Source organism: Triticum aestivum, chromosome 7B, assembly GCF_018294505.1.
Source record: "Triticum aestivum cultivar Chinese Spring chromosome 7B, IWGSC CS RefSeq v2.1, whole genome shotgun sequence".
NCBI classification, from domain to species: Eukaryota; Viridiplantae; Streptophyta; class Magnoliopsida; order Poales; family Poaceae; genus Triticum; species Triticum aestivum.
This window is the reverse complement of record NC_057813.1, coordinates 720,147,998-720,166,728: the sequence shown is the minus strand read 5'-3', so window position 1 is coordinate 720,166,728 and position 18,731 is coordinate 720,147,998. Positions and strand designations below refer to the sequence as shown.

The window sequence follows — 18,731 nt, the reverse complement described above, 5'->3', positions numbered from 1 at the left end:
GTTCCGGCCCTCATGACGCCGTGTTGGGAGATCTGATGTTGGTGGTTGCACAAGTCATCCTGAAGAACCAGTCCGAATATATCCGAGCAATGCCTTCAACAAGTTAACGACATAAAAACATCGCCGTTGCCAGGTATAAATGGACCTAGGCTTTCACCCCGAAGCTCGAGACCGGATGTTCGAGTGGCACCACCATTGGCGCCACTTTTGTGTTGTCGCCACCACTTTTCTGCAATCCCAGTAGCTACATGCGATGTTTGGCCGCCGCCGCTACACAACCACCCCTTTGCATCAAGGCATCATCGGTCATATGAATCTCACCATGCTGAAGTCAACCACCGAGTTTGGAGATATAGCAAGAAAGAAAAAGATAGGAAACAACTGTTAGAGAATCTTATAAGAATCGCTTTAAAAAAATAGGAAACAGCTGTCATAAAAATAACAAAGATGCTCGCGCAGGCTACTCAACTTGTTACTCGGAACGGAATAACCGGATCTGGGTGGTTTGTTTTAGGTTATATAAGCATATGCATACGACTCTCGGATCCTCCCATTCTTCCTTACCACTCCGGAGCTCTCCCTCCTACGTAGTAATTTTGTGCGCTTCTGTGTTGTTGCTTTTGCTTCCATAAGCCGGATCTAGCTCACTAACAGGTATGCATTTATTCATTACCGGGTGTACTACCATTTCTTCAAGCAGTATATACCGTGACATAATTTCAATATGTATGTATGTATGTGTGTGTGTGTGTGTGTGTGTGTGTGTGTGTGTGTATTTATATTAATTTCTTGGTTGCAGGGTGGCGTATCAATGGGTGAAACTGGAGCACCGATGCAGTATTTGCTGTATCTTTGGAATGAGTGGGAGCTCCAAACTGTTGTTGCTGCCAGCTTCAGTCTGCAGGTTATCCTCTTCTTCTTTGCAGGCGTCCGCCGTTACAACACCTCGTCTGTTGTTAGGGTGATCCTCTGGCTAGTGTATCTGCTTGCCGATGCCATTGCGATATACGCCCTGGGGCACATCACCTCGTCATTGTCAAAGAAATCGAACCAGCTGGTGGCGTTCTGGGCGCCATTGCTCGTTCTGCACCTCGGCGGCCAGGACACCATCACTGCGTACGCCCTGGAGGACAATGAACTCTGGCTGCGCCACCTGCTAAACATGTCTGTGCAGGTCGCCGGCACCGCGTATGTGCTCTACAAGTACATCAAAGAAGACGGGTCAACCTTTGCCCGTGCTGCTATTTGGGTACTGGCCGCCGGAGTTTTCAAGTACGGCGAGAGGATACGGGCACTGAAGCTTGCAACCAGGAAGCACTCAAAGAAAAATTGGAAACCACGAAGAATATGGAGGAGGAGGACGACGGATCCCCCTTTGGAAAGTGTTCCGTTTGAAATTTATGCATTTATTGTGATGAGAGCACACGTGGTACGCCATAATTATGTCAAGCCTATAATTATGGGCTACCCTGCGGGAAACACTACCAACGAGATCGGGGCATCCCTGATGGATGACTTCTGGGAACAAGTAAGGGATCATGTTACATATGTACAAGGGTATGCACCACGGCTACGGGAAGAGGATGCATCGCTAGAGGAGAAGATGCAAACTAAGAACCTGTACAAGACAATCGAGGTGGAGCTCGGCCTGGTGTACGAGACTCTGTACACCAAGGCACCGGTGATCCACACATGGTATGGCCACTGCATCCGCACCTTCTCATTAGTATCTTGCTTCGCCGCTCTCGTGATCTTCACAGTGAGCAAAAAAGATAGCTACAGCACACCTAATGTTGTTATCACTTTTGCTCTTCTGGGCGGAGCTTGCGCACTAGAGGTTGCATCTGTTTTCAAGGCGAGTGGGTCGACCTGGACATATGCCATCCTGAGAGACGAGGGGTATAACCGGCTGGCCAATGCAATTCTCTTTGCACGGTACCACCTCCGTCTTGTCAATGATGGAAGGTGGTCCGATTCCATCGGGCAATCTAACTTCATATCCTATTATGCATTTGACCCCAAGGAAGACCTCGCGGGAAGAATATCCAGATGGATTGGGCTCCGCCGCTTGTGGTTCAAAGCTCACCGCATCAAACATGCCAAGCTTTCACCTGCCGTGAAGGAGTTTGTATATGCCTTGCTCAAAGGTGAGTGGAGACATCTGGTCAGCATTGAAGATGTGGGCCCCCGGAGAGCGGCCTGGGCTCGCAAGTTCAGCGACAACGCCAAGATCAAACAACTTGACTGGAGCCTGAGTTTTGAATTTCAGGAGTGTGTGTATATTTGGCATATAGCCACAAGCACCTTCCTCAATAACTCTGCCCTCGAACCGGAGTTGGTCAACAAGGACATGGCTGTCATGGCTGGAGCAGTCAACACTCTCTCTGATTACATGATGTACCTCCTCGTCAAGCACCCAGACATTCTGCCCACTGAGGAAGCCAGTCGACGCTGGTATGACAGTGTCGGCCGTGTTTACGTGTACATTCTGGGTAGAGGTGGTGATGAGTGTGGGCCTCACGCGGTAATGCTGAAATGCGATGCTAAGGAACGTGATTGGGATAGTAACGGGGACTGGGCTATGATGGAGAAAGCAGGCACACTTGCTCGGATAATGCTCGACATGGAGTTGGGGCTCCCACATAAGTTGGTAATACTTGGAACAGTTTGGATGGAGATGTTGTGCCACACAGCAACCAACACAGCTGGCGAATTCCACGCCAGGCAGCTCAGCAATGGGGGCGAGTTTCTGACCCACATCTTGCTCCTCGCTGGATATTGTTCTTATATGAAAGAGGCAACAAAGCCGCCCGAAGCAGATGATTGCAAGGATGTGATCATCGAAATCCCCTGACCGATAGACCGTGTCAACAGGCTGCCAAGCTATTCTCCTCCTCAGATCCAGTATTTGTAATTCTGTTTTTGCTATTGCGTTGAATTTGTAACTCCATTCCAATTTCATTCTTATTGCTGCTGGTGAAGCATGTAATCTCACCTCTTTCCAATTTGTAAGTCCAGCGGAAACTAGCTAGTAGTATGACACTGATTTGGATTTTCACTAGTTGCCTCATGTGTAAAGTAGCAAAAGCTCTAATCTTTATATTGCTTTCATGTTGCATCCCTGTTTTCTCAAGAAAGCGCGCTCTTTATTAACTCATGATGTTGCATCAAGAGAATACAAAACACAACAAGTACACACCCGACCTCTGCATAACTAAGATGTACACAATCAATAAAGAAAAAAAACGAAGGAAAGGAGAAAACGACCCATAGGGTATGGACGAGGCGAACAACCTACAGTAGCAAAGCATCAACAACTACCACCTCTATTGACAACACCAGAACGACGAGGAGGTTCCCTCAACAGCGAGGCCTTCAGCAAGGAGACAAAGCATGAATGCCGTCGTCGCTGGATCCAACCACCTAGGTGCGATCGCGAGTTTTCACTTAGAAGAGAAAGACCGAGTATAATCCAGACAGTGCCTTCAACAGGGGAGCCCACCACTGCTAGGTACAACCAGAGAATGTCAAACCTAGGGTTTTTACCACGGAACTCGAGACCTGGTACTCCAAAAGCACCACCCATAGACAAAGTCCTCCGTGTTGTCGCCACCAACTTTCGAGAGAAAAAGTCTTGCTGCAATGTCATGATCGCTACCACAAACACAGATCAAAGCGAACTCCACAAGTCGAGCAGTTGCAATGCGAGATCTATCCATGTATACAACGAGCATCCTAACACATGCGCCGATGTGGGTCACACTCCGACCATCACCGGAACACAAGGATATCCATCAAACGGCCCCTCATGTGGACGGGAAGCATGGGGTAGCCTGGAACGCGAAGCCTGACAGGCAAATCGTGCGAACCACCACGGAGCATCCATTGTCCCAGCCAGCTCCATTGGCCACTCCACCAACTGTAACCATTGATACGTCCATTTTGCATCATATTTTCTTACTGTTATTTTTAATTAGTGTTTTTATTCATTATAACACTTTAGAGAGTAATTCTAATGTCTTTTCTTCCATAATTTGCAAGGTTTACTGATAACCCACAAGTATATGGGATCGCAACAGTTTTTGAGGGTAGAGTATTCAACCCAAATTTATTGATTCGACACAAGGGGAGCCAAAAAATATTCTCAAGTATTAGCAGTTGAGTTGTCAATTCAACCACACCTGGATAACTTAATATCTGCAGCAAAGTATTTAGTAGCAAAGTAGTATGATAATAACCGTAACTGTGGCAAAAATAACGATAGCAGTTTTGTAGTAATTGTAACAGTAGCAACGGTAAAGTAAATAAGCAAAGCATGATATGTGAAAATCTCGTAGGCATTAGATCAGTGATGGATAATTATGTCGGATGCGATTTCTAATGTAATAGTTATAACATAGGGTGACACAGAACTAGTTCCAGTTCATGAATGTAATGTAGGCATGTATTCCAAATATAGTCATACGTGCTTATGGAAAAGAACTTGCATGACATCTTTTGTCCTACCCTTCCGTGGCAGCGGGGTCCTAATGAAAACTAAGGGATATTAATGCCTCCTTTTAAAAGAGTACCGGACCAAAGCATTAGCACTTAGTGAATACATGAACTCCTCAAACTACGGTCATCACCGAGAATTATCCCAATTATTGTCACTTCGGGGTTGTCAGATCATAACACATAATAGGTGACTATAGACTTGCAAGATAGGATCAAGAACTCACATATATTCATGAAAACATAATAGGTTCAAATCTGAAATCATGGCACTCGGGCCCTAGTGAAAAGCATTAAGCATAGCAAAGTCATAGCAACGTCAATCTCAGAACATAGTGGATACTAGGGATCAAACCCTAACAAAACTAACTTGATTACATGGTAAATCTCATCCAACCCATCACCGTCCAGCAAGCCTACGATGGAATTACTCACGCATGGTGGTGAATGTAGCGTAAGTATTTCCCTTAGTTTTGAGAACCAAGGTATCAATCCAGTAGGAGGCTCCTCAAAAGTCCCACGCACCTACGCAAACAAACTAAGAACTCGCAACCAACGCAATAAAGGGGTTGTCAATCCCTTCACGGCCACTTGCGAAAGTGAGATCTAATAAAGATAGTATGATAAGATAAATATATTTTTGGTATTTTGTAATATAGATGCAAAAAGTAAAGATGCAAATAAAGTAGATGGAAAGCAAATATGATAAGAGATAGACCCGGGGGCCATAGGTTTCACTAGAGGCTTCTCTCAAGATAGCATAAGTATTACGGTGGATGACCAAATTACTGTCGAGCAATTGATAGAAAAGCGCATAGTTATGAGATTATCTAGGCATGATCATGTATATAGGCATCACGTCCATAATAAGTAGACTGACTCCTGCCTGCATCTACTACTATTACTCCACACATCAACCGCTATCCAGCATGCATCTAGAGTATTAAGTTCATAAGAACAGAGCAACGCATTAAGCAAGATAACATGATGTAGAGGGATAAACACATGCAATATGATATAAACCCCATCTTGTTATCCTCGATGGCAACAATACAATACGTGTCTTGCAACCCTTTCTGTCACTGGGTAAGAACACCGCAAAATTGAACCCAAAGCTAAGCACTTCTCCCATGGCAAGAAAGATCAATCTAGTAGGCCAAACCAAACTGATAATTTGAAGAGACTTGCAAAGATAACTCAATCATACATAAAAGAATTCAGAGAAGATTCAAATATTATTCATAGATAAACTTGATCATAAACCCACAATTCATCGGATCTCGACAAACACACCGCAAAAAGAGTTTACATCGAATAGATCTCCACAAGAGAGGGGGAGAATATTGTATTGAGATCCAAAAAGAGAGAAGAAGCCATCTAGCTAATAACTATGGACCCGTAGGTCTGTGGTAAACTACTCACAACTCATCGGAGGGGCAAGAATGTTGACGTAGAGGCCCTCCGTGGTTGCTTCCCCCTCCGACAGAGTGCCGGCAAGGGCTCCAAGATGGGATCTCGCGGATACAGAAGGTTATGGCGGTGGAAATTGTGTTTCGTGGTGCTCCTGGATGTTTTCAGGGTACGTAGGTATATATAGGAGGAAGAAGTACGTCGGTGGCCGCCCAAGGGGTCCACGAGACAAGGGGGGCGCCCTACAGGGGGGGCGCGCCCTCCTATCTCGTGGGGCCCTCAGAGCTTTCTTGACTTGCACTCCAGGCTCTCCGGATCAGATTTGTTCCAAAAATAACGCTCCCGAAGGTTTCATTCCGTTTGGACTCCGTTTGATATTCCTTTTTCTTCGAAATACTGAAATAGGCAAAAAAAAACAGCAATATGGGTTGGGCCTCCGGTTAGTAGGTTAGTCCCAAAAAATGATATAAATGTGTAAAATAAAGCCCATAAACATCCAAAAGGGGTAATATAATAGCATGGAACAATAAAAAATTATAGATACGTTGGAGACGTACCAAGCATCCCCAAGCTTAATTCCTGCTCGTCCTCGAGTAGGTAAATGATAAAAAAGAAATTTTTGATGTGGAATGCTACCTAGCATAATTCATAATGTAATTTTCTTTCTTGTGGCATGAATGTTCAGATCCAAATGGATACAAAATAAAAGTTCATATTGACATAAGAAATAGTAATACTTCAAGCATACTAATCAAAGTAATCATGTCTTGTCAAAATAACATGGCTAAAGAAAATTATCCCTACAAAATCATATAGTCTGGCTATGCTCTATCTTCATCACACAAAGTATTTAATCATGCACAATCCCGATGACAAGCCAAGCAATTGTTTCACACTTTAATAATCTCAAACTTTTTCAACTTTCACGCAATACATGAGCGTGAGCCATGGACATAGCACTATACGTGGAATGGAATGGTGGTTGTGGAGAAGACAAAAAGGAGAAGATAGTCTCACATCAACTAGGCGTATCAATGGGCTATGGAAATGCCCGTTAATAGATATCAATGTGAGTGAGTAGGGATTGCCATGCAACGGATGCAGTAGAGCTATAAATATATGAAATCTCAATAAAAAAAACTAAGTGGGGTGCATCCAACTTGCTTGCTCACGAAGACCTAGGGCACTTTGAGGAAGCCCATCATTGGAATATACAAGCCAAGTTCTATAATGAAAAATTCCCACTAGTATATGAAAGTGACAACATATGAGACTCTCTAACATGAAGATCATGGTGCTATTTTGAAGCACAAGTGTGAAAAAAGAGATAGTAGCATTGTCCCTTCTCTCTTTTTCTCTCATTTTTTTCTTTTTTTTTCTTTGGCCTTCCTTTTTTTTTCTTTTGGCCTTTCTTTTTTTTTCTATTTTTTTTCTTTTTGTAAAGTCCGAAGTCTCATCCCGACTTGTGGGGGAATCATAGTCTTCATCATCCTTTCCTCACTAGGACAATGCTCTAATAATGAAGATCATCACATTTTTATGGATTTACAACTCAAAGCTAGAACAAGATATGACTCTATATGAATGCCTCCGGCGGTGTACCGGGATATGCAATGAATCAAGAGCGACATGTATGAAAATTATGAAGGTGGCCTAGCCACAAATACGATGTCAACTACATGATCATGCAAAATGCAATATGACAAAAGTAATGTGTGTCATATGAACGGAACGGTGGAAAGTTGCATGGCAATATATCTCAGAATGGCTATGGAAATGCCATAATAGGTAGGTATGGTGGCTGTTTTGAGGAAGGTAAATGGTGGGTGTATGGTACCGGCGAAAGTTGCGCGGTACAAGAGAGGCTGGCAATGGTGGAAGGGTGAAAGAGTGCGTATAATCCATGGGCTCAACATTAATCAAAAGAACTCGTATACTTGTTGCAAAAATTTAGAAGTCATCAAAACCAAAGTACTACACGCATGCTGCTAGGGGGATAGATTGGTAGGAAAAGACCATCGCTCGTCTCCGACCGCCACTCATAAGGAAGACAATCAATAAATAAAATTATGCTCCAACTTCATCACAAAGCGGTTCACCATACGTGCATGTTACGGGAATCACAAGCTTCAACACAAGCATTCTTTAAATTCATAATCACCCAACTAGCATGACGTTAATATTACTACCTCCATATCTCAAAACAATTATCAAGCATCAAATTGATCATAGCATCCAATTCACTTTCTATGATAGTTTTTATTATACCCAACTTGGATGTTCATCATTCTAGGACCAACTTTATGATCATAGCAAATACCATGCTGTTCTAAAAGACTCTCAAAATGATATAAGTGAAGCATGAGAGACTAGCAATTTCTTCAAAATTAAGACACCACCGTGCTCTAAAAGATATAAGTGAAGCACTAGAGCAAAAACTATCAAGCTCAAAAGATATAAGTGAAGCACATAGAGTATTCTAGCAAATTCTAATCAAATAGGCTTCTCCCAAAAGGTGTGTACAGCAAGGATGATTATGGTAAACTAAAATGCAAAGACTAATATAATACACGACGCTCCAAGCAAAACACATATCATGTGGCGAATAAAAATATAGCTCCAAGTAAAGTTACCAATGAACGAAGACGAAAGAGGGGATGCCTTCCCGGGGCATCCCCAAGCTTAGGCTTTTGGATATTTTTGAATATCTTGGGGTGCCATGGAAATCCCCAAGCTTAGGCTCTTGCCACTCCTTATTCCATAGTCCATAAAAGCTCTATCCAAAACTTGAAAACTTCACAACACAAAACTCAACAGGAAATCTTATAAGCTCCGTTAGTGAAAGAAAACAAAACCACCACATAAGGTACTGCCATGAACTCATTATTTATTTATATTGGTGTTAAACCTACTGTATTCCAACTTATTATGGTTTATAAACTAATTTACTAGCTATAGATGCATTGAAATAAGGAAACAACACACGAAAAACAGAATCTGTTAAAAACAGAACAGTCTGAAGCAATCTGTAACTAACGCAAACTTCTGGAACTCTAAAAATCCTACCAAAATAGGAAGTCCTGGAAAATTTGTTTATTGAACATCAACAAAAAGAATAAATGCAAAAAAACGTTCCTGTGATTTAACAAAATTATATTCGTGCGCGCAAAGTTTCTGTTTTTTAGCAGAATCAAATCAGAATCAAATCAACTATCATCGTAGGTTATTCTATAAGTTCTACTTGGCACAAACACTAATTAAAAGATAAAAACACATCTATCCAGAAGGTAGATGCAAGATTTATTACTAAACAGGAGAAAAAGAAAAAAACATAAATAAAAATTGGATTGCCTCCCAACTAGCGCTATCGTTTAACGCCCCTAGCTAGGCATTAAGAATCATTATAACTGTGCAGCTTTCAAGCTCTCTCAGGCCATCAACGTCCACAGCCGTCCTATCATCACTTTTTGCCATTTTTGGCCGTCGGATTGGCCCTGGATCGCATGTACGCTCCTCCGTTCGCCACAATGGAGCGCTAACCGTCCCGGGCCGCTGCTCCAGTGACTTTTTTGAGCCTCTGTCGTTAAATTGGGCTTAATGGGCTTTTACCAGCCTCCCATCCGTGCAGTCGAAGGGGAAAAAACACGACTCTCGCAACTCTCGTTTGGCTCACAAGGTCGCAACCTTCCTCGTTCGCGTGGCGGCTCCTCACGACCATGACGGGCTTCGATCGATGCGTGAGCGACGACTCACATGGCCAATACGGGTTCTGACCGACGCGACAAACGGCCTTGCCGGGCGACGGCACCGGATCCGCTGGGTTGTCTAGGCTCGGTTGTATTTGCACAGCACAACAGGAAGATGCAGTGGCGGCGAACAGCAGTATGTCGATTGGAGTTCTATCGCCAGCGATTGATTGAGTGGTTAATGGCCGTTCAAAGCAGGTCAGTTTCGTTTGTCTATTCTTTTTTTTTCCTTTAAGTCACGGGCGCCCATATAATCCCAACATGTCCGCTGCTCCTTCCCCACTTTCCTTGACTTCCACAAACCATTCTCCCACACCCATTGGTGATGCTTAGGTCTCTAATTCATCCCAATCCCCACTCCTTCCTACCCCCCGTCTCTCTTCCCCCAATTCTTCATCCGTTCTCAGAAAATTTGTTTCATTGATGTTGTTCTTTCAGTTCACAAACAATGCAGGTTCGTTCTGCTAGGTTAGCTAATTATGCTGGATTAAATGGTTTAGGCATTACCCATTTGGAATGTGATGCGCTGATTTCAATTTCACTGTTTTTGTTCGAATTGTTGCTATAATAGTTTAGAGACATCTATAGAGTACCCCCTGCTGCTCGCATTATTCTTTCACCAAGTGCACTTAGGGTAATCATCTGAGTTTTTGCAATCTGCTGCAATATTATCCCTTTTACGGATGTGTTCTTTGGCTAATAATTCAAAATGACTGCAGGTTCTTTAGACGGGCGGATTTCTTTATTTCCTGCAGCCGGATCTGCCAATATAGTGGCCAACGAACAGGTTACTATGAGTATGCTCCTATGTTGTTATGCCTCATTTAACTTGTGCCCCATCTCACTATCTATGCGTACTATATGATGCCACTCTGCCATTCTCTATTCGTACAAATATGATAACACTCTCTATGATTGATTGAAATACTTGCAATACCGCCTGTTGTTCTTGCCCTATGTAGAAGGTTAGTTAGCAAGTAAAAAATGCACAAACGAAATAGGAAAATTGATCAAGGCGCTGATGCCTCCGCATCACATTCTGGATATAAACATATTGTGCTTATCAGATCACTTTAACAAAACTTCCGATGCAGAAGAATAAGCAAACCAAGTGAAACCGAAGTCCAGTCGATTGATCCAGAGAACCTGCTTTAATGTTGGGGTGCAAAGAATAGCATCAATAAAAAATCAATAACGTGAGCAGAATTGGGAAAAGAGTGTAGATAGGAAGGAGGCAACACCTGCAGAAGGGGGAAGATGAATTATTGACTTAGTGTGAACCATGCCTGCTGGTGAAGGATTTGCGAAAGTAAGGAGGGGAATGAGGAAGCAGAACTGGATGATGTAGCCCACGCTGCCTGTATGTGTAATTCTACTAGTTTTAGTGCGTCTGGCATATTCTTTATCCTGCCATTCATTTAACAAATTGAGCAGTGCACAAAACTGAGGTCCTGATCTCAGCCTACAATGTTATTGTTCCTGTAATTTGATGTCAATAGATCAATTTTGATGCTTGCCCTGCTGAAAGTTACACCACGAAATATAGAGGATTAGTTCTGTCAGCAAGGTATCAGATTATTAAACTTGTCAAGTTTTTCTGTTATAATGTATCTATAAATAGGTACCTTGTGAATTTATGGTCGGAGCTCAGAGGAAGCTGAAAAGTAGCAAACAAGTCAGCTTACGTTGGTTTTGATGCATTGCTTGCTAATTTGATACATATCGGCATACAGTTCCATGTATATGTTTGCTATATCACACCGATGGCTGAGGCCGGCCATCGACGCCCGACGACGGTGACAATGGGCAAGAATTTTTTTGGTTAGTCGGCCCTTCTTTGATTTATTCTACGTGATAATATTAGTCCGCACTAGGATTTAGGCTGCACCAATTTCTTGATATAGACGGAATTAATTAGGGGTAGTAATCTCGTGTTTTATCCTCACAAATTAGACATGACATGTTGATTCTATCGTTTGATTAAATTTGACACCGGTTATGTTTGTGTTTGTGTAGTTACGTTGAGTAAAAACAACATATAGATTTTACAAGATAGTTGGATCAAGCAAACAATGAAGGACCACAACAAACCATCAAAATCTTTCAACATATTTGCTATGTATAAGAAATCTTTTCCTCATAACAGTACCTTTGGTTACTATACACTTGTCCATAGGACTAGAAAGTCTGTGTTTCATAGTATTCCACCACTGTTGTCCTCTATAACAAGGAAAGAATGTGATGCACGCCTGCAACAATCAATAGGAAGAATTGCAACAGGCTATTTATATCACCATCATCACTTTGTTCTTCTGTGTTGTTAAGCTATTTTGTTTCCAGAAATCTTCATGGTGATGCGAATTAGTGAGATCATGAAGTAACCATAAGTTCCAAATCTTCGGATAAAGATTGTCTACAAGATGATGCATTAGATTTTTATAGTTAACTCACCATTATAGCGGGTATGCCATTTTATAGTTCTAACATCAAGGGAGTATATACTCATCATGGTGATTGTAAAAACAAGTGGCCCTTCTACTTTAGATTTGTGGTTACTTGTGGTTAACACATAATAATTTACATTTCCATGTCTCCATATATTTCTGAATTCACTACCATTCTATTGAAAAAAATGGATGGGCGCGGCAACGCGCACCATCATGGTCTAGTAAAAACAAAGATAGGTCTAACGAGTGCCATCTTTGGCACTAAATTCATAAGTAGCACGCATGATAGATTCATAAGGTAATTTGACTTTCTTTCTTGGAAAGTGCTCCATGCCTTTCTTTAATGGAAATTGGAATTTGATATTTCCTTCCTTCATATCAATAATCGCACCAATCGTTCTAAGGAAAGATCTACCAAGAATAATAGGGCAATAAAGATTGCAATCTATATCAAGAACGATAAAATCTACGGGCACCAAATTTCTATTTGCAATGATAAGAACATCATTGATCCTTCCCATAGGCTTTTTAATGGTGGAATCTGCAAGGTGCAAATTTAAAGAGCAATCATCAAGATCATGGAAACCTAGAATATCACATAAAGTTTTTGGAATTGTGGAAACACTAGCACCCAAATCACACAAAGCAAAACACTCATAATCTTTAATTCTATTCTTTATAGTAGGTTCCCACTCATCATTAAGTTTTCTAGGTATAGAAACTTCCAAATTAAGTTTTTCATCATAAGATTGCATCAAGGCATCAACAATATGTTTGGTAAAACCTTTAGTTTGACTATAAGCATGAGGAGAATTAACAACGGATTGCAACAAGGAAATACAACCTTTTAAAGAACAATTATCATAATCAAATTCCTTGAAATCCGAGATAGTAAGTTCAATATTATTAGAAGTAGAGGATTCTCCAATCTCACTTTTACCAATTTTTACATCAAGATCTAAAGACTCCAAATTTTTGGAACGCCTTATAGGCAAAGTTGATTCATCATCACTCCCATAATCATCAAAATTCATATTGCAAAACATAGATCTAACCGGAGATGCATCAATAACTTTAAGATCCTCATCATTATTTTCACGGAGACTAGAGGAACACGCTTTTATAAAGCATTCTTTTTTAGCACGCAATCTGATAGGTGGGAACCCGATGAACGAGTTCACGCCCGGGGGTGGCCCGATCTTCACGTCGTAGGATCGAATCGGGAGGGATAACTAGCTGCAAGCAGCCGGGATAACTAGCTTTATACCTGCCAAGGTTGGATGCAACCCATACGTTGGGGATGGCTGACCGAAGCTACAAGAACTCCAACCCGCTGTCCGAACAATCGCAGAACCACAAACCGGGACTAATCCACACAAAATGGTCGGAACCATAGAGCACGAACTAGGGGGGACCAGAGGCTCCTTCTCGCGAATCCGAATGAACTCACAAGAGCAAAGGTAGCAAGATCTCTCGGATCTCTCTAGTAGTCTTGCTGCATAAGCTTGTAGCTGAATGGTTTGACAAAAGGTCCTCTAGAGGTTGGGGGAGATGGGGTTTTATAGCAGGGACAACCCCCCTTAGCTAGGTGTGAAAATGGTTTCAAAAGTAAGCAGATTTGCATGGATTTTTTGGGTGAATAAGCAGTCAACTTTGGGAGTTGTTGCAGAGCTCCTCGAAAATTCGCGAAGTCTTGACAGTCTGGACACCTTCCACGAGAATGACTAGAACTTTTGACTCACAACTCCAAATGATGTGAGGTTTTTTGCATTGGAAAGATAATTTGATGTAGCTTCTTTTGATGTGCCCCTATGGCCCCGTTTCTTCATCATATGGGTGTGCCACACCAAAACATCAGAGGTAAAAACTGACAGCATCAGCTTCACTTGAAACTTGTTTTCTCCAAGCTTGTTCCTCCAAAGCGGTTGCTTCAAGAGCTCATAGGTTGTTGAATTGCTTCCATGTTATACCTAAGTTCAACCAACAACAATGGAGATGAAATCATAGTTGTGTCATCAAGGTTACAAGGTAAACTTAAGTTAGCGTTCACCTGGTCACTTATTTGTTTGGCGCGACTTCTTGTGATTGGACCTATAATTGTTGGAGACTTGTCGATGATTGTGGTGTCCTCATCATCCTCCCCCTCTTGAAGAGGAGTCGTCCTCGACTCTGATGGTCCAAAGTATGAAGAGAGGTCGGACACATTGAAAGTTGGACTAACACCATAATCCATCGGAAGGTCAATCTTGTAGGCATTGTCATTGATCTTTGCAAGAACTTTGAATGGACCATCTCCACTTGGCTGCAACTTGCATTTGCGTTGATCTGGGAAACGATCCTTCCGTAGGTGTACCCACACAAGATCACCTTCTTCAAACAACACCTTTTTTTTTCCCTTGTTTGCTTGTTTTGCATATTGTTCAGTCATCTTCTCAATATTTTCCTTGGTCTTCTCATGAATTTTCTTCACGAAGTCAGCATGCTTACTTGCATCAAGATTGGTTCGCTCCTGCAATGGTAAAGGCAAAAGATCTATGGGAGCAGCAGGTTTGAAACCATAAACAATTTCAAAAGGACAAAATTTAGTGGTCGAATGTACTGCCCTGTTGTACGCAAACTCCACGTGGGGGAGACATTCTTCCCACATCTTCAAGTTTTTCTTTAAAACTGCTCTCAGCATCATGGATAGCATGCGGTTGACAACTTCAGTTTGTCCATCCGTTTGTGGGTGGCATGTAGTTGAAAAGAGAAGCTTTGTCCCGAGCTTTGCCCACAATGTTTTCCAAAAATAGCTCAGAAACTTGGTGTCACGATCTGAAACAATAGTGCGTGGTACTCCATGTAGCCGCACAATTTCCCTGAAAAACAAATCGGCAATGTCTGAAGCATCATCGCTCTTATGACACGGGATAAAATGAGCCATCTTGCTAAACCTATCAACCACCACAAAAACTGAATCACTCCCCCTCTTAGTGTGTGGTAATCCAAGAACAAAATCCATAGAAATATCTTCCCAAGGTGTACTAGGAATTGATAAGGGCGTATAAAGTCCATGAGGGTTTAAACGTGACTTAGCTTTGCGGCAAATCTCACAACGTAGTACGTAGCGCTCAACATCACGCCTCATCCTTGGCCAAAAGAAATGGTCAATCAGCACACTCTCAGTTTTCTTTGCTCCAAAATGTCCCATGAGACCACTAGCATGAGCCTCCTACAAAAGCAACAAACGAACAGAGCATTCTGGGGTGCACAATTTGTTAGCTCGAAACAAAAATCCATCATGCAAATGAAATTTTTCCCAACCTTTTCCCTCACTACACTTTGAGTGTGGTTCAGCAAAATATGGGTCATTCATATACAATTCTTTAATGCTTTACAACCCAAGAATTTTAGTATCAAGTTGTGAGAGTAAAATATGGCGTCTAGACAAAGCATCGGCAACAACATTATCTTTTCCTTTCTTGTACTTGACAATATAGGGAAAAGATTCTATGAATTCACTCCATTTTGCATGTCTACGGTTCAGTTTTTGTTGACCCCTAAGGTGCTTTAAAGATTCATGGTCGGAATGTATCACAAATTCTTTAGGCCACAAATAATGTTGCCATGTTTCTAAAGGTCTCACAAGTGCATATAATTCTTTGTCATAAACTGAATAATTTAGAGTTGGACCACTTAGCTTCTCACTAAAATATGCAATAGGCCTACCTTCTTGCATTAGTACGCCTCCAATACCCACACCACTTGCATCACATTCAATCTCAAAAGTCTTACCAAAGTTGGGTAGTGCAAGCAATGGTGTAGATGTCAATTTTTCTTTCAGCTCTTGGAAGGCCTTCTCTTGTGCATTTTCCCACTTGAAGGGAACATCTTTCTTGGTTAGCTCATTCATTGGGGCAGGAATGGTGCTGAATTCCTTCACAAACCGACGGTAGAAACCAGCAAGGCCAAGAAAGCTTCGTACTTGGCTTACATTTTGTGGGGGCGTCCACTCACGGATGGCCTTGAACTTCTCCTCATCTACCTCCACACCTTGTCCTGAAACAACAAAGCCAAGAAACACAACTTTTTCTATGCAAAATGTGCACTTTTCCTTGTTAGCATATAATTTCTCCTCCCTTAGGACAGCAAGCACACACCGGATGTGTTCAACATGTTCATCCAAAGTTTTGCTATAAATCAGGATGTCATCAAAGTAAACAACCACAAACTTGCCAATGAACATTCTAAGCACATGATTCATTAATCTCATGAAGGTACTAGGTGCGTTTGTCAATCCAAATGGCATAACTAACCACTCATACAAACCAGATTTTATTTTGAAAGAAGTTTTCCATTCATCACCCTCTCTCATTCTTATTTGGTGGTAGCCACTTCGCAAGTCAATTTTAGAAAAGATGGTGGCACCACTAAGTTCATCAAGCATATCATCAAGCCTAGGTATTGGGTGCCTATACCTCACGGTGATGTTGTTAATTGGCCTACAATCACAACACATTCGGGAAGATCCATCTTTCTTTGGTACTAAAAGAACAGGTACAGCACAAGGAGAGAGACTTTCCCTTACATAACCTTTGTTTAGTAGGCCTTCAACTTGTCGCTGAATCTCCTTGGTTTCCTCCGGGTTTGTGAGGTATGGTGGTCGGTTCGGCAATGGGGCTCCTGGAACCAAATCAATTTGGTGTTCAATGCCTCTTTGTGGTGGAAGCCCTGGTGGTATCTCCTCGGGGAACACATCTTCATACCCCTACAAAATTTCAACAACAACACTAGGAGTGGTGGAGGTTAATTCATTAGTAGAAAGAAAATTGTCCTTGTACAAAAGTACAAAGAATACGGAATTGGGTTCTCTCAACTCTCTCATGTCCCTTTTCCTAGCCATCATAACTAATCCCTATTTTTTCCATGTCTTGGTCAATTTAAGCTGTGGGGTTTTATTTGGCTTTGGATTCTCTCGCTCACTATGTTGGTGGATGTCACTCAAGTGTTTCTCGCTCACTCTCTCTTTCTTTTTCAGATCATCCATCAATATTTCTTCGGGTGTCAAAGGAAGCAAAGATATGCGCTCTCCCTCGTATTGGAATGAGAGACGATTAGTATGGCCGCTGATTTGCACATCATGATCATACAACCAAGGTCTTCCCAACAGCAATTGGCATGCTTGCATTGGCACCACGTCACATTCCACTTGATCTCGGTACTTCCCAATGGAGAACTGAACGGTGACAATGTTGCTTACTCGAAGTGTACCACAATCATTGAGCCATTGCATCTTATATGGACTTGGGTGCCTTCTTTGTTTCAGTCCCAACTTCTCTACCAAATCTGAACTTGCAATGTTGTTGCAACTTCCATTGTCAACAATGATTCTGCAAACCTTGTCCTTGATGGTGCCACGGGTGTGAAAAATATTATGTCGCTGCCCTTTCTCTTCTCTAGCTGCATTAACACTAAGCACACGATGAGAAACAAAGCAATCTCCCATGTCGGCCTGAATATCACAACCACTCTTCTCGCCCTCTTCATCCTCATGATCACCCGATGCTCCATTATCTTCATGCTCACTCTCAGATTCCCATTCACCTTGTTCATTCACAAAGAGAACTCTCTTGTTTCGACATTCAGAAGAAATGTGACCATGCCCTTTGCACTTCCAACACTCAATATCTCGGCTTCGAGATGATGGTACAGCCGTGGGGTTAGAGGTACTTCCAGCAACAGAAGAAGCACGCTTGTCCACATTCCTAGGGGCTGGTAATGATGCCGATGAAGCCGCAGTTCGCCGGGTGGCAGTAGGGTGTGAAGTATGCTGAAACTGAGAACCACCATGAGAGGCACTTGGCTGTAACCTTTGCCATGGTGTGGTGGTGCAGTTATGAGATATCCGTCCATGACCACTCCGCTGCACCTTCCTCTCCGTGCGCTTTGCTTGCTCCAAAATATCTTGTAGAGTGTTATAGGGAAACATCTCCACAAACTCAGAAATTTCATTGTTGAGACCATGCAAAAATCTTGCCATCTTTGACTCCTCATCTTCATGAATTCGAGCACAAACCAACAACACTTCCATCTCTTTATAGTACTCATCCACCGTGCGCGTACCTTGGCTGAGACGCTGCAATCTGTTTCGGAGATCTCTTTGATATTGTGAAGGAACAAACCTTCGCCTCATGGCTTGTTTCATCTCTTCCCAAGTGTCAATGTGATCACGGCCTAGCAGTAGTTGATTTTCTTGTAGTTGATTCCACCAAGTGAGTGCATAACCAGAAAAAACTCAACACAAGCAAGGTTTACTCTCTTCGGATCAGCAAGGTTATGGATACGAAAAATCTGATCACACTGCTCTTCCCAATCAAAATATGCATCGGGGTCTTCCTTTCCTGTGAACTTGGGGATATGCAACTTGATTCTTGCTATGTCATCTCGACCATCTCGATCACGACGTTCTGCACGACGCCCATCTTCAGCAGCACGACGGTATGGGACACCATCATAATCATCAAAATCATCTCCATGACCACGAGCAACACGCTCATGAGGGTCATAGTAGTGCCCACGAGGACCATGCCCTCGCCCTCGAAGTTGTCCTCCTCGCTGCCCTCCATGAGCAGCAACACCATGCCCACGAGCAGCA

At 42.4% G+C, this 18,731-nt stretch overlaps 1 protein-coding gene across 1 annotated transcript; it reads left to right on the top strand.

The window, feature by feature from the left end:
- The first annotated feature begins 553 nt into the window (after window positions 1–553).
- LOC123162044 (uncharacterized) lies at window positions 554–2,999 on the top strand. The gene is made up of 2 exons (XM_044579851.1): window positions 554–654; window positions 800–2,999. Exon 2 carries the CDS (start codon window positions 812–814, stop codon window positions 2,852–2,854), a length of 2,043 nt encoding a protein of 680 aa, XP_044435786.1. The 5' UTR covers window positions 554–654; window positions 800–811; the 3' UTR covers window positions 2,855–2,999.
- The last annotated feature ends 15,732 nt before the right edge of the window (window positions 3,000–18,731 follow it).